This window comes from Phodopus roborovskii, unplaced genomic scaffold (genome assembly GCF_943737965.1).
Source record: "Phodopus roborovskii unplaced genomic scaffold, PHOROB, whole genome shotgun sequence".
Classification (NCBI taxonomy): Eukaryota; Metazoa; Chordata; class Mammalia; order Rodentia; family Cricetidae; genus Phodopus; species Phodopus roborovskii.
In genome coordinates this window covers 11,929,478-11,955,181 of record NW_026126407.1, presented here as the reverse complement: position 1 = coordinate 11,955,181, position 25,704 = coordinate 11,929,478, and the positions used below count along the sequence as shown (strand labels likewise).

At 46.7% G+C, this 25,704-nt stretch overlaps 1 protein-coding gene across 1 annotated transcript in view; it reads right to left on the bottom strand.

Moving 5' to 3' along the window:
* The window catches only part of Dnah2 (dynein axonemal heavy chain 2), a 110,181-nt gene extending 92,886 nt beyond the window's left edge, over positions 1-17,295 (bottom strand). The window contains exons 1-3 of the mRNA XM_051181595.1: positions 17,041-17,295; positions 15,334-15,513; positions 4,454-4,791 (exon numbers count right to left, since the gene is read on the bottom strand). Of these exons, the coding sequence (XP_051037552.1) occupies positions 4,454-4,791; positions 15,334-15,499 (504 nt within the window). The 5' untranslated portion in view covers positions 15,500-15,513; positions 17,041-17,295. The remainder of the gene's footprint in view (positions 1-4,453; positions 4,792-15,333; positions 15,514-17,040) is intronic.
* Between the last annotated feature and the right edge of the window lie 8,409 nt (positions 17,296-25,704).

Genomic DNA, 25,704 nt, shown 5'->3' with positions numbered 1-25,704 from the left:
AGATAAAGTAGAATTCTGCTATTTTTAAAGGTATTATATCTAATTTTGAATTTGATAGAATAAAGAGAAACTGAAGTTGGTACAAGGACTGTTAAGATTCGAATAAATGTCTCTTCACCCAGAGATGTCTCAAAATGACCCTTTATTTTTCTAGGTCTGGGAACGGATTACTGGACCTCAAACTACATCCCTGCCCAATTTCCCCTGTTTATTTTATATTACTATTATTTTATTGTATGTATATGTGTGTCACACACGCGTGCACACAAGAGAGAGGGCACAAGCAAGTGCGTGCACATTTTGTCACAGCACATGTGGAGCTGAGAGGACAGCTTTGGAGAGTCAATTCTTTCTTTCCTTCTTTTGTGGATTCATGGGATCAGACTCCAGGTATCAGGTTTATGTGGAAAACATCATGATCTGCTGGGCCATATCCCTGGCCTTCAGTTGTGTGTATGCAAGTGTGCATGTGTGCATGTATGTACGTGTGCATTGTGCAAGTGTGCATGTGTGCAAATGTGCGAGTGTGCGTGTATGCATGTGTGCATTGTGCAAGTGTGCGTATGTGCAAGTGTGCGTGTGTGCATGTGTGTGTTTGCTTTTTTTTTTTTTTAAAGACAAGGTCTCTGCTGTGAAGCCATGACCTAGAACTCACTATGTAGCCCAGGCTGGCCTCAAGCCTGCAGGAATTCCCCTGCTTCAGCTTTCCAACTGCTAGGGCTGCAGACATGTGCCACCACTCCCAGCTTTCTCAGTCTTTAATTCCAAAAACTCCCAATTCATAGAAGATCTCAAGAGAATAAAATTAATAAAATATCCTTTTTGCCTAGATTCACTGTCAACACTTTGCATATTTGCCTCCTCTCTTTACACCTGAACCTTTGTTAACTGCAAGCATCCAGGCACCACACCCTTAATTTTTGGCCTGTATCTTCTAAAAATACCTAACACTGTAATTATTGCACTAGAAAAAAATTAACCTAATACAATACAATACATGTCCATATTTAACTTTCTCCAGTAGTCCAAATAATGTCATTTATAGCTGGATTGATTCCCATCCATATCCAGTTGAGGATCATACACAGTCATGTCTTATTTTGTTGTTGCTACTATTTTGCTTTTGTTTGTTTTGAAATAGGGTCTCACTATATAGTCCTGGCTGGCCTGGAATACATTGCTACATAACTAGAATAGCCTTCAACTCACAGGGATCCCTCTGCCTCCCAAATGATGAAAGGTATGCATCACCATGTCTAGCATCGTGTGTGTGTGTGTGTGTGTGTGTGTGTGTGTGTGTGTGTGTTTGAACATGTTTGGGGTAGAATTGGGTTTTTGTTTCATATTCAGACTGGCCTAGGATTCTCTCTATGGCCAAGGCTAGCCTTGAACTCCTAATACTCCTGTCTTTGTCTACCACACCTTCCTTTCAGTTCAACAATTCCCCATCCTTTGCTATCTTGTGCCTCTGTGTGTCTGTGTGTGTCTGTGTGTGTGTGTGTGTGTGTCTGTGTGTGTGTGTCTGTGTGTCTGTCTGTGTGTCTGTGTCTGTGTCTGTGTGTGTATCTGTGTGTGTGTGTATGTCTGTGTGTGTGTATCTGTGTGTGTGTCTGTGTGTGTGTGTCTGTGTGTGTCTTTGTGTGTCTGTGTCTGTGTATGTATGTCTTGTGTGTGTGTGTCTGTGTGTGTCTTTGTGTGTCTGTGTGTGTATGACTGTGTGTGTCTGTGTCTGTGTGTGTGTGTCTGTGTGTGTATCTGTGTGTGTGTCTCTGTGTGTGTGTGTGTCTTTGTGTGTCTGTGTCTGTGTATGTATGTCTTGTGTGTGTGTGTCTGTGTGTGTCTTTGTGTGTGTCTGTGTGTGTATGACTGTGTGTGTCTGTGTCTGTGTGTGTCTGTGTGTGTGTGTGTGTATCTGTGTGTGTGTGTGTCTGTGTGTGTGTGTCTGTCTGTGTATCTGTCTGTGTGTATGTCTGTGTGTGTGTGTTTGTGGGTGTGTCTGTGTGTGTGTCTGTGTGTGTGTGTGTCTGTGTCTGTGTGTGTGTGTCTGTGTGTGTATGTTTGTGTGTCTGTGTGTGTGTGTCTGTGTGTGTCTATGTGTGTGTCTGTGTGCGCGCGTGTTGAGGCAATCTTACTGAACTCTCAATAGTCCTGTTTTAGCCTCTCAGGTGATGGGATCAAAAGCATGTGCCATCATGTCCAGCTTTTTCTTTCTTTTTATGTTGTAATATCAGCCATTCTAAGAATCAAGCCAGACTTTTTCCAAAATGTCTCTTAATTTGGATTTATCTGATTACTTTTTATTAGATTGAAGTTAAATGTTCTTTGTAGAAAACCATACAGTTAATGTTCCCAAAAATTTGGTATCTTTAAATTTTAGTGCTGTAACTAAAATACAAGCTGGCGTTAAACGTGAGTAACAAACAGTAAACAACATCAGCGTGTCCTTTTGATTCCCAGGTGCAGTTCCTTTCTCACTCCAGGGAAAGTCTTTGTGTGTTCTTTCTAAATCCACACTGTGTCGGCTCTCTCCTCCTCCACTTCTGTTAGGCCCAACCCGCAAGTCTATTCGCTTCTCTCTAATTGCGGTAATGTCTTCGGCCTTTTCTCTTGCATGAACTGTGGCTGCCTCAGCCTTCCACTCTGTCGGTGACAGATTTTCAACCACAGCGATTCAGTTCGTCGCCATTCTTCATCTTCTGGTTTTGTAACATGCTGCTTTATTCATTTCCTAAAATCCATACTCTCCCTTTCATCTCATTGTCACCTTTTATCATTTCGCCCGCTTTTTCAAAAGATGGCATTCATGTTCATATCAAGTTGCACTGTCATACAATGCTGTTGTGAGGAGTCTCCTTCTCTTCCTCCTGTACTGGCTTTGTTCTTTTTTTCCCCCTTTGTCCTTGATATAATATGCTCGCCGTTGCCATGCAATTTCGCCCCATTCTGCTCATGCCTGAGCAGCTTTGTCGATTCACTCTTTTGGCTCTAGCACACTGTGGGTGACTTCTTGATGTCCCACTGTGAGAGGCCAGTTTATTTTGCCTCTTGAAGTTAAGGCAAAAGGATTAGGTATTTTATATTTTATACACTTTTTTGTAGCCCCAGAGACCTGTGTGAGGAGGGCGAGTGGTTAAGGCTAATTTAAGGCAATGGCAAATTGTTGTTAAAACACAAAAACCTTTTAGGAGATTCTGAAGGTTCCCTCCATCCAAGTGCAGGCAAGAAGGGACTCTGCCTTGGCGCTCCACTGGTCACCCCTTAATGTTCACATTTTAAAATTCACTAGATTCGATTACGCCTTTTTTCTGTAGCATACATGGAGGATCATACGTGGCTTTGTTTCCATGTGATGGATTGGGGGGGTGAAGAAGGATATATCTTGGCTAACAGTAAGAGGATACAGCCCATCACAGTAGGGACACAGGCCAGGCAGAGGGAACATGGACAATCAAATGGTGTCTAAAATCAAGATGCAGAGAAGAATGAATCTTCTTTCCCCTTTCTGTGCTGGGGACTGAATGTAGGACCTCACACGCTTACACGGGCTAAAAGGACTAACCCATAGCTGCTCACCCCCACCCCCCCCGGCCCTGTGGATAGTCCAGGTTTTTGTTTGGTTTTTGTTTTTCAAGACAGGGTTTCTCTATGTAGCCCTGACTGTCCTGGAACTCACTCTATACACCAGGCTGGCCTGGAACTCAGAGATCTGCCTGCATCTGCCTCTCGAGTGCTATGACCATTGCTCAGCCCACATTTTTTCTTTTGAAAACAAAAAGCTTTTTCATCATGTTTCATCTGAGCCTCATCAATCCGTAAGTAAAAGCTTCCTTTGTCTTGGTTCGATGTGGAATGTTAAATATTACCTTTCCACTTTCACATAAGTGATCCTACAAGAGCAAAGCAATAGACTTTTCCAAACATTTTATTTTTAAATATTTCAAATATACAGAAGAAAATAAAAGAATCAGAGCCAGTGAGATGACTCAGTAGTTAAAGGTGCCGGCCACTATGCCTCGAGACCTGCGTTCTAGCCTGGAAACCCATGGAATGCATGGAGAGAAATGACCCTCACAAGTTGTCCTCTGACCTCCACAAATATGCTAAGTCATACACGTGCACGCGCGCACACACACACATGCACGCAGGCATCACTAAATAAATAAATGGATAAATAAATAAAGGGAAGTTTTTAGTTAAAAGAATTGTACAAGAGTGATCACCACCACCCAGATTCCACTATGCACTTTTTACTCTGCTGCCTTTATTTGCCTTTTCCTATCCAGGGTTGTCCCACCTCATCATCTTGCTCTGCGCGTCTGCTTTCCCATAGAGTGTCCAGCAACACAATGGGATTTCATGGGCCTTGGGCACAGAAGAAAGCGTGACTCAGGATCATAAGGACATGCAGCACCTTCAGCTCCCTGGAGGATCCCATGGAAAGTGGGGTACCCACCTGCACAGGCATGCCCAGCTCCAATTTCAACCCAAAAATGGGGTCAATGAAGAAGGTGAGGACAGGTTGTGTGGGGTCCTGGACAAACTGTTCCAGAACGGCCTTATGCTCCTCTTTCCACACTGCATCCGCCAGGCCGGTCAACATAGCTCGTGAGAGGAAAAGTGGCTTCTGCAGAGAGCAGAGAGACACGCCATCAGCGCTGTGAGGATGAGCCATCCTCACATCCACAGCTGCACACCCGACTCTGGAGATGAGGGGACATGCCAGAAAGCCGAGGATGACTGAATGACAGGTGCCAAGCATTTGAAGGAAGGAGACAATAGACTCCCCTGCCTCTGGGAATGAAAACAGAATGTGTCACAGAGGCAAACGATGGGATATTATCTTCCCAAAATATTTCACTTCTGCCTGTGCTGTGAAAATGCATTTTTAACCTCAAAGGGAAAGGTGAAATAAGGGAGCAAGGAGCATAGCAACCCAGATCAAGGAATTAGGAGCAAGGAGATGACAGGGCGGGAAAGGGATGAGGGCCACAACAGTTTCCTTGTGAAGCAAACTTCTGGGTGCCCAGTGTGAGAAACGGAAAAACACTAATGAACAAACTGATTACATGGAGAATAAATTAGGGCAAACAGTAACCCTTTAGAACTCTAATAGCCGGGCAATGTGAAGGTGCAGTGCTGCAGACTGGAAACGCCATCCTATCCTTCTTCCAGCATTCCTGGAAGATGAGGAGGAGTCACAAAGTTCCAAAGAAAAGCAAATAAATGCCTTCCTGCACAGGATATGGGTGAATCAATGAGAAAACACCAAGAGCCCAAAAAATAAAAGACCAAAAGACAGACAGGTCACATCATTTTCAAAAAAAATGCAATCATGAAAAAAATGTGCTGTTTTACTTGAAATCAAAGAATATAAATAAAAATAGACATCATTTATTGTATATTTTTGTTAATACTAAACTAGACTAATTCTTAGTTTAGAATTAGCTTTTTTGCTAATATAAGGGCATATTGCCATCTAGTTGGGAAAACTTCATCTTGTGTGTTAGAAATATGAACAATGTTATTTACTCTTTTTGTTGTTATTTTGTTTTGTTTGTTTTCAAGACAGGATTTCTCTGTGTAACTATGTAGACCAGGCTGGCCTCCAACTCACAGAGATCCACCTGCCTCTGCCTCCTGAGTGCTGGGATTAAAGGCGTGTACCACCACCGCCCAGCTGTTCTTTACTCTTATCATTCTTTTTTATTTAATTTCTCATTTTTATTTTATGTGTAAGTGTTTTTGCCCACATGTATGTTTGTGCACCACCTACATGCCTGGTACCCAAGAAGGTCAAAAGAGGGTGTCAGATCCCTTCAAACTGGAGTTACAGATGGTTGTGAGCTGCCATGTGGGTGCTGGGAATCAAACCCTGGTCCTCTGGAAGAACAGTCAATGCTCTTAACTACTGAGCCATCTCTCCAGTCTCACTCAGTGTTCTTATCAATGTTTAGTAACTCCATGTATAGAGATCTGCCTTGAGGAAATACTTAGTACCTCAAGTGTGAGCTTTATGGCATTTATTACAGTGTCACTATTGCAAACAACAATATAACCAAGAATGATGGTTTAACTACAGGACATGTGTCTAATGGGATACCATATGGCTACTAGAAATAGCATTTGGGAGACAGAAGCAAGAGGATTAAAAATTAAAGGCCAACTAAGCTATGTAGTAGAACCCTGTCTCAAAAAGATGAGAACTACAAGCCCTTGGGTGTGGGACACACACTTGTCATCCTAGCCCTTGGGAATCAGGCAAGAAGATACCAAGTGTGAGATCAGGTGGAACTATATAGGGAGTTTGAGGCTAGCATAGGCTACAGGCTGTTTCAAACAAACAACCAAAAACTAAAAAATAAAAAAAAGCAAGGAACGGTGCTGCTCCTGTACAGTCTGGGTGCAGGTCCAGCACTGCTGCAGAAGGGGATATAATTGGCTTGACTTGTGCATTTATTGTTTATGCTATTTAGTTTCTCTTTATCTGTTTGTTTTTCTTTTTTCTTTTCTTTTCTTTTTTCTTTTTTTCTTTTTTGGTTGTTTGAAACAGAATCTTGATGCCTAGCCCAAGCTGGTTTTATCCATATAATCCTGCTTCAGCATCCCAAGGGCAGGGATTGCAAATGTATGCCACCTCAGCTGGCATCAAGCTTTTCGGTGTGTAGTTATTAGTCTCTTTTACCCTTTTAAAAGAATGTAAGGTTGCCATACTCTTCATCTCACCTATGAAATTGCAGGCAAGGCTACGTTTTGCTTGGAAGAAAAGCTACTGCCTGATACCACTAGGGCAGACTCTATCAACTCCTCCGTGAAAAGAAACTGCAGAAGAGCAGGGAAGAGGGTGTCTTAGAAATTACTAGCCAAGGAGGACCATCTCCACTCAATCGTTCAAGTTCTTTAGATGTCCACTCATAAGGCTCGTCAGGGTTGACCCAAGCAGGGGAACAAGAGAGAACAGCTAAGAAACCAGTTCCTCCTCAAGCCTAAGGAAGTGGTGTCAGTTCCTCCTCAAGCCTAAGGAAGTGGTGTCAGATCATCTAGTCCTCTACTCATGAACTGGCTTTGTAGTGAGCAGGTCACCAGCGAGTAGAGTGGGAGGACGTGGCAAACTACAAAGAATTCCTCCAACACTGCCGCACCACTGAGTCTTCAATTCCTCCATTATTGGGAGGATTATGATCCTTGGGGGAGAGGAAAACCTACCACATCCATCGAAGTATCCAGTTCTTTACGTACTTCAGGTTCCACTAGTAGTAGCTCTGGGGAAAATGAAGATACAAAAGTGATGTCAAACATAGGAACCATTATTACCCAGAAATCCCACTTCTAGACAGTTCCCAAAAGGTTTCAGAGAATGCTGGGCAGTGGTGGTGCCCATCTTCAATCTCAGCACTTGGGAGGTAGAGGCAAGCGGATCTCTGTGAGTTGGAGGCCAGCCTGGTCTACAGGACAGGCTCCTAAGCAATACAGAGAAACCCTGTCTTGAAAAACAAAAACCAACCAAAAGCACTTCAGAGCAGAACTTGACCAGCTTGTTAATGTCTGCAGCAGCAGCATTATTCACAATGGGGGAGGTTAGAAATGCGCAAGGACTGTAGCTCAGTAGTCCCTTGGTTGTGTAGCACACATGAGGCCCTGGGTTCCATCCCTAGGACTGAGGAGAAAGGAGAAGGGAGAAGAGAGGGAGTAAGGGGGAAGGAGAGAACAGCCCAAGTGTCCATTAAAGCTATAGCCAAATAACAAAATGCGGTATACATCTACAGTGGAGATATATATATATATATATATATATATATATATATATATATATGTAAGATTCATGCTACAACATAGTTGAACCTCAAAAACTTTATGCTAGGTAAAAGAAGTCAGATATATCAATGCACACTATTGTGTGATTCCATTTATATGAAATGTCCAGTAAATATATAAAGGCCTGGGCAGTGATAGTCTCTTGGACCCAGTTCTTGGAAGATGGAGACAGGTGGATCTCTGTGAGTTCAAGGCCAGCATGGTCTACAGAGGGAGTTCCTGGACAGCCAGGGATACACAGAGAATCCCTGTCTCAAAAAACTAAAACAAAAAAAAATCTATAGCGAGAATATAGATTAGTGACATTCAGGATCTGAGAGAAAGCTGCTAACATTCAGGTTCTGAGTGCAGGGTGAGCTCTTTCCTAGCATGGACAAGGCTCTGCATTTCATTCCCAGCAACCAAAAAAGAATGAACCCATGAATTAGTCATTTCACCCAGATATGGTGGCTCATGCTGGTAATGAGGAGGACTGCCCTGAGTTCTGAGCAAATCTGGACTACAAAGTAAGTCCCTGTCTCACGATAAACTAGCAGGGCACAGTGGGTCATGTAATCCAACCCCTGGAAGACAAGAGTCAAGAGGATGGCACAAACTCAAGCACGGGGTGAGACCTTGTCTCAAAAAATAATTAATTAACTGAATAAAATAAAGAAGGGAGTTGAGGAGATGGCACAGTGAGTGCTTGTCATGCAAGCATGAAGACATAAATAGGAATCTCGGGAACCACATAAAAGCAGAATGAAGGAGGGCAAGCTTCTGTAATCCCAGCTTCTTTACAGGGAAATGGGACACAGACAGGAGCATCCCTCTGGCTCTTTGTGGACCAGTTAGGCTGGTGTGTGCAGCAGAAAAACAACAATGAAACCTCGTCTCAAACAAGGTGGAAGACAAGGACGAGCACGTGAGGTCGCCGCCCTCTGACCACCATAGCTCACTATGGCATGTATCCATGGCACTCACATACCCAAACACCTGTACACCCACCCACATACATAGACACATGCATGCATACACACACTGCATTGGTCACACAAGCAAGAGTCACTGAGGAGACAGAATCTCAATTGAGAAAATGCCCCCATCAAACTGGCCTATAAGCAAGTCTGGGGGGAATTTTCATGATTAATAATTGATGCTGGAAGTGTGCATGGCCATGCATGGACAGGTACTTCTGGTTGTATTTAAAAAAAAAAAAAAAAAAAAAAGCAAACCAAGAGGCTAGAGTGATAGTTCAGTATTAAGAGCACTGGCTGCTCTTCCAGAGGACCCAAGTTTGATTCCCAGCACCCACATTGTGGCTAACACTCATCTGTAACTCTAGTTCCAGGGTGACACTTTGTTCTGACCCCTGTGTAGTACACAGACATACATGCAAGGAAAACCTCTACACATTAAAAAATAAATCTAAAATCATTCCTCCATGGTCTGTGCTCTGGTCCCTGCCTCCAGGTTCCCGCCCTCCTTGAGCTCCTGCTTGGCCTCTCTCAGTGATGGATTGTGATCAGGACGTGTAAGCCAAATGGGCCCTTCCCTCCCTAGGTTGGTTTCGGTCAATGTTTTATCACAGCAATAAAAATCAAGCCAAGACACACACATATACACATATACTTAAATAAATGCACACACACACACGTTGAATATACATACACAAGCATGTGCACAAACACACATACGCTCGCAAGAAAAAAAGATTCAGGAGTCATCTGGAACCAATTTGTCAAGGTGCTTAAAGTGGCTTTCTTTTGGGAGGATGAAAATATTCTAAAATTGGATAGTATTGATGGTTGTACCATTTTTAAATATGTCAAAAACCAGTGGGTTGTATGCTTTAGGGTCCAGCTTCTTGACTGTGGGTTGCACCCCATATGGGGTTGCATAACAGAACATGGGGCAATTGTAAGAAGTTTCTGATCAAATTTAATCTAAAGGGCCAACAAGAGGGCTCAGTGGGAACAGGCACATGCTACCAGCCTGGTGCTGGCTTGATCTCTGGGCGCTACATAGTGGAAGCAGAGAACAGACTCCAACAAGTTGCTCTGTGACCTTGCTCAAGCACTGTGGCACACGCAGACCACATGACACAAAGAGATTAAATAAACAAAAATATACCACAATGTGTTCTTTAAAAAAAAAAAAACTAGAAAATCAAGCACATAATGAACCCAAGGTATGTCTGGCAGCAGTCACCCACTTCCCATACTGTACCCTACAATTCACTGCAGCCTTGATACTAAACATGTCACACACACACACACACACACCAACCATGCTGCACGCACCACCAACATATTGCCAACAAACACTGCATGAAACACCTCAGCTCAGATTGGAGACTATTGAATGTTATGAATTGCAGGGTTTTTACTCTACACACCAAGTTTCTGTTCTTGTAGAAACACAATGGTTTAATTATGGAAAACAAAGCCCTTAATATTTTCCTGGCATCAATCCTCAGCATGCAAGCATCAATTTAGGGTGTCTTTGGCTTGCGTTGTATTAACATGTTTGATTTTTTAAATTGCTGTTTGAAATCCAGGAATGGTGATATACATATTTACATATTCCCAATGGAAAGAGAGCAGAGGTAAGAGAATAGCTCAAGGCCAGCTTGAACTACATAAGGTAGTCTTAAAATGGCACTCAGGAGGCAAGGACAGGTAAGCTTCTATGAGTTCAAGGCCAGCCTGGTCTATATAGTGAGTTCCAAACCAGCCAGGGCCACATAGTGAGACCCTGCCTCAAAATAGCTATATAAATAAATAAAAGAACACATACTGCTCTTGCAGAGTTTGATGTCCAGCACCCATGTCAGATGGCTCACAGCTGCCTGTAACCCTGCTTTAGGGACAATCTGTGCCTCAGGTCTCCTCAAGCATATGCATGCACATGCACAATACCTACACTCAGACACACTCACATTTACATATAAGCCATTAAAAATAAAATAAATCAAAAAAAAAAAAAAAAAAAAAAAAGGCTGATGCTGGCAAGATAACCCAGCACTTACCAATCGAGCCTAACAACCTGAGTTCAGTCCCAGGAGCCCACACTGGAGGGAAGGCTGAGTGGCCCTGCACATACATCAAATAAATAACAACTATAATCATAATGTTGCCGGGGATGGGGGGGTATACATCTTCAGTCCCAGCACTTGGGTAGCAGAAGTAGGCACATCTCTGTGAGTTCAAGGACAGCTAACATGTCCTGGTTGATTCTCCTTGAGACAGAGAACCTCTGTCTCCAAAAACCAAAATTAAATAAATAAATAAATAAATAAATAAATAAATAAATGAAATTGTAATGTAATATGTAACATTGGGGTTGGTAACCATGCAGCTAAATTGGTAAAGGGTCTGCCTAGCATGCATGAAGCCTGGGTTTAGTCTCCAGTTGGCACATGTCTATATCCCAACATTCAGAAGGTGGAGGCAGGGGGATCAGAAGTTGAAGGTCAACTTTAGCTACACAGGAGATTGAAGGCCAAGTTGGCCCACATGAGGTAATGTAACATCGTTTGGTATGAAATCCCTGACTCCCATTCCAGAGAGCTCCAGAACAATATTTAACAACCGATTTTTTATTACTGAATTCTGCAGTAAAATATATGAATATTTATACTAAGTGGCTTAAACAGATCATAAATACCTTTATGTCAGTCTAGGTTATGTTTCACCACCAAATAAGTTTAGATGCCAGACTTTACAGGGTTGGGAATTTGCAAGTCAGCTATTTGAAGATTTTTTTTAATACATTATTTGTGCAGGGATGGAGGCAGGCACAAAGGCATATGGCACTCAGAGGACAGCTTGTAGGAGTCAGTTCTTAACTTCCACCCTGTGCGCCCCAAATATGGAACTCAGGTCATCAGGCTTTGACCTTTTAGCCATCCTCCCTGCTCCTTGTTAGAGCTTTTGAGAAAACAGAAAAAGAACTGTAAACCCGATTAGAGTTTTTCTGTCGATGGTGACGGAAGGAAACTTAAGGAAAAGAATATGAGGGCTCAGTGTGTGATTCAAAGAGAGCATGTGTGCTCCTGGCCCAGGGTTCAACTCCTAGTACCAAAAAGAGATAATTTTTTAAAATTTTATTTATTATCATTTTGTGTGTGGGGGCATCTTTCCGGCATGTATGTATGTGTGTACCACTTGTGTACCTGGTGCACATGGGGGAAGGAAGACATCAGATCCCCTTGAACTGGAGTTACAGTTATGAGCCATCGTGTGGATGCTGGGAATCAAACCCAGGTCCTCTGGAAGAACAGCCAGTTCTCTTAACTGCCAAGCCATCTATCCAGCCCCAGGAAATTTATTTTTTTAAGATTGATTTTGATTATGTTTTAATTATGCATGCATGCATGCATGCATGTGCACAAGAGTGTAGGTATACTTGTCCAGAACAGGGCATCTGATCCCCTGGAGCCAGAGTTACCGGCAGCTGGGAGCCACATGACTTAAGTACAAGGAACTGAACCTGGGTCCTCTGCAAGGTCAGTACAAGCTCTTAACCGCTGAGCCTTCTCTTCAGTCCTACCCTCCCACCCCCAGTTTGGGAGCTGGGAGGTGGTTCGGTCAGTGACGTGCTTGCTGTGCAAACCTGTGTTTGGGTCCTCAGAACTCATGCAAAAAGCTAGGTGTACACTCTTATAACCCTGCTGCTGGGAAAGCAGAGATAAAAGTATCCCTAGGGCTTGCTAGACAGCCTGTCTAGCCAATCAGCAAGCTCCAAGTTCACTGAGAGGCCTTGTTAAAATAATAATAATAGTCTGTTGGTGGCGCATGCCTTTAATCCCAGGAGGCAGAGGCAGGTGGATATCTTTGAGTTCGAGGCCAGTCTGGTCTACAGAGCAAGTCCCAGGACAGCCAGGACTGTTAATAGAGGAACATTGTCTTGGAAAACCAAAAATAATAAAATAATAATAATAATAATAGAAGGTGATTGAGATACCCAATGTTATCAAACTCTGGCCTCCCATGCACACACACACACACACACACACACACACACACACACAAATCTATAAGATGATCTATAAGATGATCTAAAGAGATGGCTGGGGGGGGGGGGTAAGAAAACGCACTGCTCTTACAGAGGACCCGGGTTTACAGTTCCTAGTACCCACATAAAGAGGCTTATAACCACTTATAACGCCAACTCCAGAGAATACAACACCCTCTCTGGCTTCCTCTGACACTGTACTCATGTGCACACACACACACACACACACACACCACTTAATGCCTTTAAAAAAAAATAATTTTTTAACAGTTAAGAGCTTTTAAGAGCCAGGTATGATGATGCATGCCTCTAATCCCAGCAGGCAGATCTCTGTGAGTTCAAGGCCAGCCTAGTCTACACAGCAAGCTCCAGGACCGGCAGAACTACATACAGAGACCCTGCTTCAAAATAAACATTAAAAAGAAAGGGAAAAAAAGTTTTTTTTTTTTTTTAAATAGTGAAGTTTTTCATGGTATCTGCAGGTTGATGCATCCATTTTGAAGCATTTCTCTTTGTTTCTCAGATTTCTCCAAACCAAACCTTCCCTGCTGCCTTCCGTGGCTCCCCCTGGTACCAGGCTTCTTAGATCGAGTCAATTTTAAACTGCCTTTAACTGAGCACATGAAACATCAGAGAAAAAAAACATTGCATTGTCTACAATACTAGACCATTCATGGACCTTCTCCCTAGACCTGCACTTAATCTCTTAATCATTAATATGACTATTAGTAAGGACCTAGGAATGGTGGCTCAGGTCTATAGTCCCAGAATTTAGGAGAATGAAAAAGAAAGATCAAGAATTCAAAGCCCTACCAGGCAGTGGTGACATACACCTTTAATCCCAGCACTCGGGAGGCAGAGGTACAGATCTCTGGGAGTTTGAGGCCAGCCTGGTCTACAGAGGGAGTTCCAGGACATCCAGGGCAAAGAAACCCTGTCTCAAAAAAACAAACAAACCAAAATAAAACCCTTCAAAGCCCTGCTGGGTTACATAAGAAAACTCCTATCTCAATATGTATGTGTGTGCGTGTAGCTAGCATGCCACAGACCTAAATCTATTCCCAATACAGGAGGATTCTAGCTCAGTGGTAGAGCACTTGCCTAACATGTATGAGGCCTTGGATTCAGCCCTAAACACTGAAGGAAAAAAGGGGTTAGGGAATGGATCACCAGATAAGGGTGCTTAGCACCACACCTGAGGACTGGAGTTTGATCCCTAGAATCCACGTTGTGGAAGAGAAGAATCAACTCTCACAGGCTGTCCTCTGACCTCTACCTATGCACCATGATATGTGCAGGCACACACACAGCACACTAAACATGTAAGTAAATAACTAAAGAGGGGCTGGAGAGACTACTCAAGTGACTGCTCTTCCCGAGAACTTAGGTGTTGCTTCAGCACCCACGTGGGGGCTCACAATCTGTATTCGAGTTCCAGAGGATCCAATGCCCTGGCCTCCTCAGGCACCAGACATCCATGTGGTGCTCAGACATACAGGCAAGACATGCATACATATAATAAAATAAAAATAATCGATAATAATAATCATTATTAAGTAAATGTAAAAAAACAGCAGAGGATTCTAGTTCTCTTCATCTTTATAGGATGCTAGCAGTATCAGCAAGCCCCATTTTAAAGGTGAGGGTTACACCTGGCTTACTGGCTCATGTCAATTGGACATGGATCTAAAGGGAAGGTGATTGGCAGCAACCAGGGCCCCCCACACACCCTCCTACCACGCTGGCTCCAGGATCAAATCCACAAGAGGCAGCCTATTTAAGCTCTTTGTTCCCTCCATGTAGGCTTCTTTTCCTGTCACCCTGAACCTGAACCTCCACAATCCACCAAGCCTCTGCCAAGACGAGGAAGAAAACGCAGGAGCTTTCACCAGATGGTGTAAAGCATCCGCCGGGCTGAGGATTCAAAGGGAGGCAGAGCAGGCTGGGTCTCCATGGTGATGGGCTTAATGGAAGAAAAACACTATTTGTTTTGCCACCCAGGGTGAAAATAGGAAAAAGGAAGAGATCAAACCCTCTACAGTGGGGTGGGAACAACCAGGAACACTTGAAATAAGGAAGAGGCTAGAGAAAGCAATGGCTGCTGAACTCCTGGTACATTGATGGGAAATTTTAAGACAGAATAAATAGGAGGCTGGCCAGGAAGAGGACACGTGCACATATAAAAAGAAAAAAACAAAAAAACAAAAATGATTAGGACAGAGGCTGTGCTGAAGTCTTGGGGACACCATGTCACATTGGTCCTGCTTCTTGGTCAGGTTCCCCAGCCCCCAAGACACTCCTGAGCTGGGCAGGGTGTTGCTCTCAAGTTTAATCCCAGGATTTGTATGGCAAAAGGCAGGCAGATCCCTATTGAGGTCCAGCTCTGCCTGGTCTACAGTGTCAATTTGAGACCACCCAGAGCTACACAAAGAAGTCTTGTCTCCAAAAACCAAAAATAGCTCACTGGAGAAGTTTTTCCCTGTCCTCCATTTCTAAGTACCTTCTCTTCTGGCAAATACTCACCAGACTCATCCTTGGTGGACTCAGGCTCTGGCTCTTGGTCAATAGAGAGTAGAGAAGCATCAGCACCTCCTGCAGCCACAGCAGACTGAGCAGCTCGGCCAGCTCGGCCCGCCCGGGCACCTCCCCTGCCACCCACTTTTCGCTTCTTCTCAGCTTTGCTGGACATCTTGAAGGCAAAACCTGCAGGTACATGGGTGTCAGAGGTCCAACACCAGATCCGCCCTAACCCAGACTCCAATACACAGTCACTTTTGGATTCAGAAACCAAGTGAGCCACCCAAGATACTCACCTTTGCTGGTGAGCTGGTTGGTGAGGAACCGACACCCTGCTATGCACTCAGGGCCTGTACCCAATGAAACCTTGCAGTTGGGCTACAGCTCAATGGTAAAGTGCTTGCCTAGAATGTGCAATGCCTGGGTTAGACTCTGGGCACTGAATTCTAAAGGGGAGAAGGCCATGGAGTCCTCACTTTTTTCCCTGGGATAACCCAAATTCTTCAGAGAACCAGACTAAAATACAAAGCCTGTGACAGGTAAAATGGTTCAGTGAGTACTTGCCAACAAGATTGATGACCTGAGTTTAATCCCTGGGTACCTGCACACACGTTTGCATACATTTGTGTACACATAAACTATACTAAATCTTTTTTTTTTTTTTAAGATAACAAAACCCCACTACTAAGGAGTATGGGAAAGCCAAACCCTAGGACATACTACCCTACAGAACCCTGCATAAGAGAAGGCCCACAAAGGGGAATTCAGTCCCCACGATTCCACCACTCAAACCCAGACGACTTTCCTCCCTACTTAAATAGAAAAATGCTCTTCCTATCCACACTAAAATCTCAACCTCCTGAAACAAAGAACAACATTTGCACAAATCACTTGAGTTTTTAATTCCCAAGGGGAGGAGATCCTGTTTTGTGTGTACTTCGGTTTCTTAGCCCTGTTAGTTAAGTCTACACCAAGTACAAAACAGCAGGTCACTAGATTGCAAATGTCCTTGAGAACCTGGAACCAAGAAGGACAAAAGCCATCCAACAATGAATTTCAATCTGTGCAATGGTGACAAGCAATTGCCGGCACGAGGAAGACCCTGTGGGTCCTCAAAAAAAAAAAAAAAAAAAAAAAAAGGTAGATAGCAGCAATGGCCCATGGCAGGACACAGAATCTCCAGGAACACACGTTAGAATGCTGGGCACTCCCTCTTCCTTCAGCGAGAGGCTGGCAGCCACCTGTGGCTTTCTCTCCTCATCCCCACAGGCTGCCACAGGCATTGATCATGGGTTATGAATTTCAAACTTGAAGGATTTGTACTTTGCTCCAAGGAAAACGTTCTGTTAGGCCAACAAATCAATAAAACCAACTACAAGAATGCGGTTTCCTTCATCAGCCTCAAGGGAAACATGTAGCTCTGCTGAGCCTCAAACTGGAGCCTCGGGAGACATCGTCGTGGGGCCCACACTGCAGGTATGAGGAACTAACTGTCCCAGCGCACGACTCAGGGCCCTCAAACCAGTAGGCAATATTTCCCTCACGATTTCTTGCCCACAGAGCTGTAACAATTGTCCCATCTTCACTGCACCCTTATCTGCCCTTCTTCCCCTCCAGAAGTCCCTTTCCATCCCCTCTCCTCCCCATTTCCTGCTTCCTCCACAGCTGCTGCTCCTCCCCAGCACCTTTCCTTCCCTCTGCCGGGACACACACCTCACAACGCCGACCCTTTCCTCCCTAGACCGACGGTTGGGTCACACCAACCAAGAAGCTGCCCAGCCGCGTGGCCCTCCTCAGCCCGCGCCTGCATGCACGCGTCGCCATGGCAACCTGGGGCAGGGAGAGTAAGTGGCGGGTCTGAGGAACCTGCCGACACTGCGCAGGCGCACTGCTCTGCGGTCCACACCCCACAAGAGTCTTTCCCGCGTGGACCTGAGACTAGAGGGCAAGGGGGCCCAGGGTTTCGACAGCTACTAAATCTGGCGTCCGAGTGTGAAGGATACGGCTCCGGGCTGGAATTTGAGGACTAAGCTGGACGGACTGGAACTGAAAACAATGCGACACCATCCTGCAGGACGTGGAAAAGACGAGGGACCCAAACTCCCGACCCCGGCCCCCAGGTGTATATGGACTCCGGCCTGCACGGGTCCAGCAGGTGGCGCTCGGGGTCTCGCCTGCGAGGCTCGTTCGTCTTCTAGAAAGCTCTCCAGGATTTCCAGGCAGCCACAGCTGCAGCTGGGTCCAGGGGAAAAACCGGGGCTGGAGCACCCCTGCCCTCCTGCTGCTCCCGCTTCTTAGCCCGGATTGGGGTCTAGGATTGCTGGGAGGCACGGGGCGGGGGAAACGGGTGAAGGCTGGAACTGGATTTTTTTTTTTTTTTTTAAATCTGAGGATTGGCTTTTAAAAGAGTGGCTGGTTTGGGGGGAGAACGAGAGGCGGGGACTCCCTGGGGAAGGTGACCCGGCCCGGAGGAGCTTTGCTCTCCATAGGAACAAAGGCTGCGTCCCACAGCCTGGAAAGCGCTGGAGGGGCAGACCTGAGCCGGTGCTAGGGGGCGCTACGCATCCTGGTGGCTGGAAGGCGCAAAAAACAGCTGGACCCGGGGTCGCAAGACGCTTTAGGGAGACGTGGGAAATGCCTTGAGGAAGCAGAATCATGGGAATAGGGAGGCGCCCTCCCTGCTTCCATCAATAGTGCCTAATTAAGACAAAGCCAGCAGCAAGCCCACTGATTACATTTCCATGAGGAGCTAAATTGATGACATTTTCTTTGCTGGATAGGAAGAGAAGCTGACACCTCGGTTCCTCCAGTTTCACACCTGACAGGTCTTATTTTGCCAGTCTAGTACTGCCGGAAGTGGCAGTCCCTAGTACTCCTGAAGGCCAATGTATTTACCCACTCCCTGACACAACCCACCATCATTCCATAATTGACAATTCCTCCCATACACTCACACACACCACCACCACCTTCACCATTTGCCGTGAAGCTCAAGCTGGCCTCCAATTCTCAAACGTTTAGTCCTGCCTCTGCCTCCTGGGTGCTGGAATTACAGGGGTGTGCCACCACATCTGGCTACCACAATTATCCTGAAGATGGGTTTCTGTCTGGGCTCTGATTTGTATGGTCTTCCTGCCCAGCCCAAACTCCTGCTGCAGAGAGTAGGGATTGAAGGAAGGAGGCCTTGCCACACCCTAAAACCAGCTGCACAGCACGAGGACTGAGCTAGAACACATAGGTAATCTTCCAACCACATGGCAGAGAGAGGTGATGTGGCTGGTCAGAATCCCAAGAGAAAAGTCCCAAAGGACTGGAAATTTGTGGGGAGGCTTAGGGTGTGGAGCCTCAAGGGCAGGTTCACAAATCCCTCAGGGAAAGGAACTTTGCATAGCCCCTTTTTCTCTTCTGAGTCCCCTCTCAACTGTGGCTGTGCCTAGGGATCCCAGCCCCCCACATTATGCTAAATAGGTAATCAAACATCGTGCTTTGCTAATTACTGCTCAATCCGATTAAACGATGCAGCTCATCAACAGAGGTGGAGGTAGAGGGAAAGGATGAAGGGGGGGGCAGCCACAGCTGTGATGTGGGGCTTGTCCCTAGGGACTCAGGGGACAGCTGAGAAAGAGCCAGAGTGGCAAGCCTAAGCACATCCCAAAGGACAGGGACTGACCTGTTATACCTTGGAGTCCCTTAGCTTGAGTGCATTTTCCCAACTATAGGCTTTTGTTTCCTCCCAGACCCTTCATCTCTCTTAGAACCCAGGCATCCGGCCATTCCCACAGCTACCCACACACACCCCTGTCCCAGATTTAATAAGATCTGTTCTCTCACTGTCAATATTTGATTTCTCAGAGCCATCTCCACGGAGAAGAGGGGCCTCTTCCCTTCTTCCCCCCCACCTTGGTCCTTTTTGGCCCACCCCTAGTCTCTTTGTACTCCCAACCTTCTCGGAACTTACTGACTTAATGAAATGATATTAAAGTCTTAAGCAACTCCAGGAAGAATAGTTGCTATGGTGAAGGGAGTGGGCAGGACGCCTGGGTCCCTGAGGGGAGTAAGGGCTGAAGAGGAGAGGGAGCCAGAGGCTAAGATCTAGAAGCCACAATCCCTAGTGGGCAATAGCAAATTTTGGGTGAAGTGGGGTGTCATACCCCTAGACCTTGGTGGGAAGCAAGGCCTGAAGTTTGGGTGCTAGACTAAGAGAAGGTTGGAGGACAGATGTTCAGGAATTCAGGGTCTCCACTTGCTGACCGGCGCATCATCCATCAGGAGAAAGAGACCAGTCTGGGAGACAGGGCCTCTGTATCAGCAGCCTCCCTGCTGACCATCCCTGGACCAGTCCCATGAGAACCAGAAGGGGCTCTTCTATAACCCCGGCTCATCCCTCTTAACCTTTTCTCCACCAGCAGCCCCCCACAGGTGATTTGTAGCTGATGCCCCAACAGTGGCAGGAGCCAGGAAAGTCATTCCATGACATGAAGGACTGAGGGCTTCCAAAGAGAAGAAAACACAGGCCCATGGATGGAAACCTAAGCCCCACCCCAGCTCCCCACACCCATCCTCTCCTCACTCCCCTGGGGACCCTGGCCCAGCCCCAGTCCCCTTGGGGTGGTGGGAATGCTGGGACATTTGGCTGAGGCTGATTGATGAGGGAGGAGGCAGCCCTTGGGCACTAAGGCTGCTGTTTGCTGAGTACACAGATTCCTCCCGACTCACCAGCTGCTGCCCCCTGAGGCTGTTCGTGGGGGCCCCCACCCCACCAGTCAGTGCCACTGGGGGAGCTGATGCCTAAGTTCCTGGTGGTGATGGGAAGAGGGAGAACCAGGAAATAGACTGTTTGAATTCCCTCCTGAGATTCGTGGGTAGCTGGAACCTGGTGGCCTTGAACTCCCTTCACACCTCATCTGCCCTGCCACACATGACCCTTGCTACCCTGTCTGTCTTTTCTGGCCCCTACCTACCACTCTAAGTGCAGGCAAGCCAGCACCCTGCCTCCAAACCACTGTGTAGCTCCTTTCCCAACCTGCCTGCAGCCCTTGAACTTCTCCCAGGGAAAAGAGAGCCCTACGTCTATGAGCGCCCATTTTCCCTTCAGGAAGACCACCCCCTTCTTTCATTCTAACTTAAATCTTAGCTGTAACATTAAACATTCCCCATCAGATATTTCTATTGCAGCCAAGGTCCTTGCTGCAAAGGCTGGAGTTCCATGCTGGGGACCCACATGACAGGAGTAAAGAACCAACTCCCACAGCTTGGCCTCTGCCCTCCCCACACACACTATGGCATACATGCTCCCTACCACACACACACACACACACACACACACACACACACACACACACACACTTAAAAAAGAAATTTCTATTGCAACTCCTCACCCCATTTCCATATTGTTAGCACTCCCCAAAACAAGCCACTAGAGATGGGTGGAAGTTGTATCCCTTAAGCTGCAAAGGATGGCAAAGCTTACACCTCTGCAGCTCAGCCCCCAGGACAGCCTTGATCTTATGCTGTTGGGAAAGGCAGCTTTCCCATCGAGGTCTGTAGACTACTGGCTTCTTTTAGTTCTTCTCTGCTTGCCCACTCTAGACATGGCTCTTTTCATTTCATTTTTATTTTATTTTGTTGTTGTTGTTGTTGCTTATCTGAGCTAGGATTTAATGCCATAGGTCACACTGGCCTCAAACTCAAGCCTCTTCCTCCACTTTCCAAGTGCTAGGATTGAAAACTCTTTCCATTCTTTGCTTCCTGCTCAGGATTCTGTGTCATGAGCTCCGCATCATCCTGTCTTCCCAGGTCCTTGAGAACTGGTCCAAACACACAGGAAACAAAGGGGAGGAGATGGGAGACCAAGCTAGACGGGCCGCTCTGCTTCCCTTTTGTCTTTAGACAGGCTGTCACTATGTTTCCCTGGCTGGCCTGGACCTCATTCTGTAGACCAGGCTGTCCTCAAACTCACAGATCCTCCTGCCTCTGCCTCCTGAGTGCTGAGATTAAAGGTATGTGCCACCATTCCTGACTAGACCAGCTTCTTGAAGTGACTTTCTGTCCCTCATGATGGGGCTATGGAATATCTAGAGCAAAAATAAGGAAGATATCCTTGTTATTACCAAACACATCAAAATTTTTCCTCCGTTTGTGACTGCTCTTCCCTCTTCCTGGCGGGCCTTTCCCGGATAACTCACAGGGACCCTCTGCCTTCCAAATCTGAAAGATTAACCCCGTTACTCTGGGTTCTGACTATTTGTTTGGTCTTGTTTTGTTTGTCTCATCCACTCTATAGTCCAGGCTGCCCACCCTCAAACTCTTCTATCTCAGACTCAATATCTGTTTTCATGAACTGAAATGTTCCCCATCCCCTTCCAAATGTGGGAAATGTTGACTTCAAGCCCGGTGTGGCACACACCTTTAGTCCCAGGAGGTGGGCATATCTCTGTGAGTTGGAGGCCAGTCTAGTTTACAAAGTGAGTTCCAGGACAGCCAGGACTCTGTTCCACAGAGAAACCCCACCTTAAAGAAAAAAAAAAGCTAAACACAGGCCAGGCACGAAGTCAAACCCCTTTAATTCCAGCACTCAGGAAGCAAAGGTGGGCAGACCTCTGAGTTCCAGGCCATCCTGATCTATGATAACCCTGTTGTTGTGTGTGAGGATTGTTTTGTTTTGTTTTTAAGGTTTTTCAAGATGGGATTTCTCTGTGTGGCCCTAGCTGCCCTAGAACTCACTCCAGGCTGGTGGGCCCCTCCCTCTCAAGTGCAGGGATTAATGGCATGTGCCACCATTACCTGAGTAAGACCCTGTCTTAAAATCAGATCAAAAACAGTGTTAGGCCAACTTGAGCTAGAATGAGATGTTATCTCAAATAAAGGAAGAAGAGAGGCTAGAGAGATGTCTCCATGATTACGAGTACTTACTGATCTTGCAGAAGACCCAGGCTTAGTTCCCAGCATCTACACGAGACTTAACAACTATCTGTAACTCCAGTCTAGGGTATCTGATGCCCTCATGACCTCCTTGGGCATGAGACACTAACAGGATTCACATACATACAGACAAAACTATTCAAATTAAATACATTTAAACAAAACCGTGGGCTTCAGAGCTGGGGGTGTGGCTCAGTGGTATAATACTTGCCAAGCATATTTAAGGCCCTAGCACTATATGGGGAGGGGCCATAAAAACATTACACAAACAAAAAATGGGACTTCACAAATTGGGCACTCTGCCTTAGCACACGGTGCTGAAGTGGCCCCTGGAACACAGTAGCCAGGATGTGGAGTGACTGAATGAACAAATGGACGAATGAGTATCTTCCTGCCCTTCTATTCTTGTCATAGTTGTTACCCTGGGAGTGTGTTTGTGTACTTGTATCCAGAAAGCCAACAGATGGCATGTGTGGTTCTATGTGGAAGCCACCAGCATTTTCAAATAGCTTAAAAGACACACAAGTCACTGTGCATGTGAAAGGCTGTAGGTGTTGTGAATGTCAGGTGGTTGGCAGGGGTTCTGTGGATGCCAGTGCTCAGAGGGGGTGTGTCCCAGGGCGATGTGCGTTGTGTGTAGTTTCTCTCCCCAGCTGTGCCTCTGTCCCCAGGTGTCTGCCTGTCTCTCAGCATGTTACGATGTCTTTGCCTCTTTGGTGAGGTGTTTGTCACAGAGACTGTTTATCCCCACTTCTCTTCCCTCTTGTATCCACCTGTACCTCTGGATGTGTCAAGGGAACTCTCAGAGCCCTTGTCCCCTCACACTCACAGCCCTACCCCAGTCTTGGACCCCTCCCTTTCTCAGTGGGCCCTGTTGCTGGGCTCTGTGTTGCCATAGTGACGGTTGCCAAGTCCCTGAGGCTGATAGCCAGCGATGGGGCTGTCGGCTCCATCCACGCGGGAGGCTGAGGGGGGCTTCCCATTGTGTGGAGAAGGGGATGTTTCCAAGACAACCAACCCCCACTAAGGGCCAGGGACCAGCCCTTCCAACCCCCTCGAGCCTCCCCACTTTGCTCAGAAGGCAAGAGGAAATTCCATAAAACCCAGTACCTGGTCTCCCAATTTTCAACTCCCCTCCCTCAGTACCTATACCTCGAGGAGATGGAGTCTCTGGGAAGAGAGGAGAAGAGGGACCCCTTGACCTCCAGGCAGATGGGAGACAGTGGGAGGGAACCTTAAGTGAGGCAAGGGCAGCCAGGGCAGAGGTTGTGACCCCCGCTGATGCGCTCCAGTGATGCCCCTGACTGTGGCTTTTGTGGTTGTTGGAGAATGGGGTTGAGTCTAGGGGGATGGGCACCTGGCTTTTTGGGGAGAGGAGTCTGGGGTATTGGTATATAAGCAGCCACACTGATGCCTGGGCCTCTGGGGTCTCACAGTTTTCTCATCAGCTCTAACCCATCAGTCATATTAGTTCCCAACAGCGCAACTCCCCAGGTCAGAGGGACCCTGGGAGGGGGTGGCAGCTAACTGTATTGGCAGATGTTGTTTGAGTGTCCCAGCAGGCCCTCTCCACAGGTGGTTGCCTCCCTTAGCCCTCTGAGGCCATGATCCCCTCTGCATATACCGCCCACTTCACCACTCCAACCGGTGTCCTCTTTCCCCAGGCCCCTTGGTTCGCTGTGACCAACCCTCTGCTGACCTTCAGCTTGAAAGCCATTCTGACCCCCAGATTCATGTGCAGTCACTCTCCAGCCTTCTCGTCAACTTTTAAAGTTTTTATTCTTTTTTTTTTTTTCTTATTTTCAGTTGTTCAAATTTTCCTTTTACAGTAAAACTATTGAGGTGCCGGCCATACCCCGCCACCTCCCCCATGGCAATATCAACTTCCTGTTCCCTGGAAGGAGCTGGGAACTACAGCACCAGAGAGACGACTTGACCTCTGGTGGATGAAGCAACCATTTTGGTTGGTGATTGAGGTGGTCAACTTGGTGCCTAAGGGCAGCTTGGATCTAATAAAACTGAGCCGGGAGGAAACTGAGGCAGCAGCCCATTGTGCACTAAAGAGCAAGAAGAGGTACAGGCTTGTCACTATGGAAACAGCAACCAGTGCTAATAATTGCCATCAGCTAGACCAGTCAGTAGACCACCTCTCGGTCACTAAAAAGGGTGCCGTGTTGGGTTTGAAGGGAGGAAGGCATCAACAAGACAGCCCTCTGGCCACTGGGGCGAACACGTGGGTTCTTGGGGTAGTCCTGTTGATCAACAGAGGTTATACTAGGATACAGTAAGGGGAGAACAAGACAAATTGGGCCTGCCACAGCAGGTGGCAGTCATCTTAGCTGTCCTAAAAGTCGCACAGAGCACAAGGGAAGGGAGACCCTGGGAAGTGCTAAGAAAATTCTCAGTCCATCTCTGTCCTCTCACAGTGGTAAGTTCCAGCTGCCTCCTCACACAGGAAGTCCCTCCTTCTCCACAGGGTAAGAACCATCCACTTCCCATGCGCCCATCCCCACCCCCACAACCTCCCCAGACTAAGCCACTTGGAATTCCAGCCAGACCACTTCCTGTTTCAGGAGTGCGACTTCCTGTCCTGGATGAAGGCACTTCCAGTCCCTGCTGTACCACCGCCTCCCAGGTCATTTCTGTCCAGGCCTGGGCACTTCTTGTGTGGAGCGAGTCACTTCCCGTCTGGTGCCCACCTTCGGGCATCAGAATAAGTCCATCATGACCCCACTGGTTCAAATCTTGCTATCAGCCACTGGACACAACAGGACACGTCTTCTCATGGTAGTAGTTGTGGCTCAACCACCCCAAATGGCTGGAGTAAGTACACAGAAGGGCAGGGAAACAGGCCCTGTGCCCATGCCCGGAGCCCGGAGCCAGAATCTTCCCCCCAAAGCCCCCATTTTTGGCGGACTGAAGGGAGCAATTGATATGAAAAGTTGGGAAGGGCCAAGAGCTGAGGGGAGAGATGCTTTGATGCCCCCAACCCAGGGCACATGTGAGAGGCACAGGACAAGAAGCCAAGAGGGTAAAGGAGATGTAAGGAGGAGGGTGTTAGGGGAAAGGGAGAGAACAGACCTAGAGACAGGAGAAAGAGAATAAGAGATAGAGAAAGAGAAAAACTGTGAGAGGCAGAAAGAGGTGCCAACCAAAAGACAGACTGTCCCCACCACTACTCTGGGTGGGTGAGGAAACAAGGACACCTGTGTCGTGATTAAAGGAGGCTGAGCCTGGCCCCCTTCCCCAAGAAGCAGAGACTAGAGGAGTGCCCACAGCCAAACAAGGGTGGGGGAGGGCAGGAAGAGGTGTAGTCAGTCTTAAGGGATCCTAAAATTGCAGACAAAGGCTATAGCCAGGAGGAGCCAAGGAGCTGGCGGGGCAGAGGGGGCCAAGGTTATGGCGCAGGTGTCCCTTAACCACGAATTAAACTGGAAGAGCACCCCATGGAGGGCT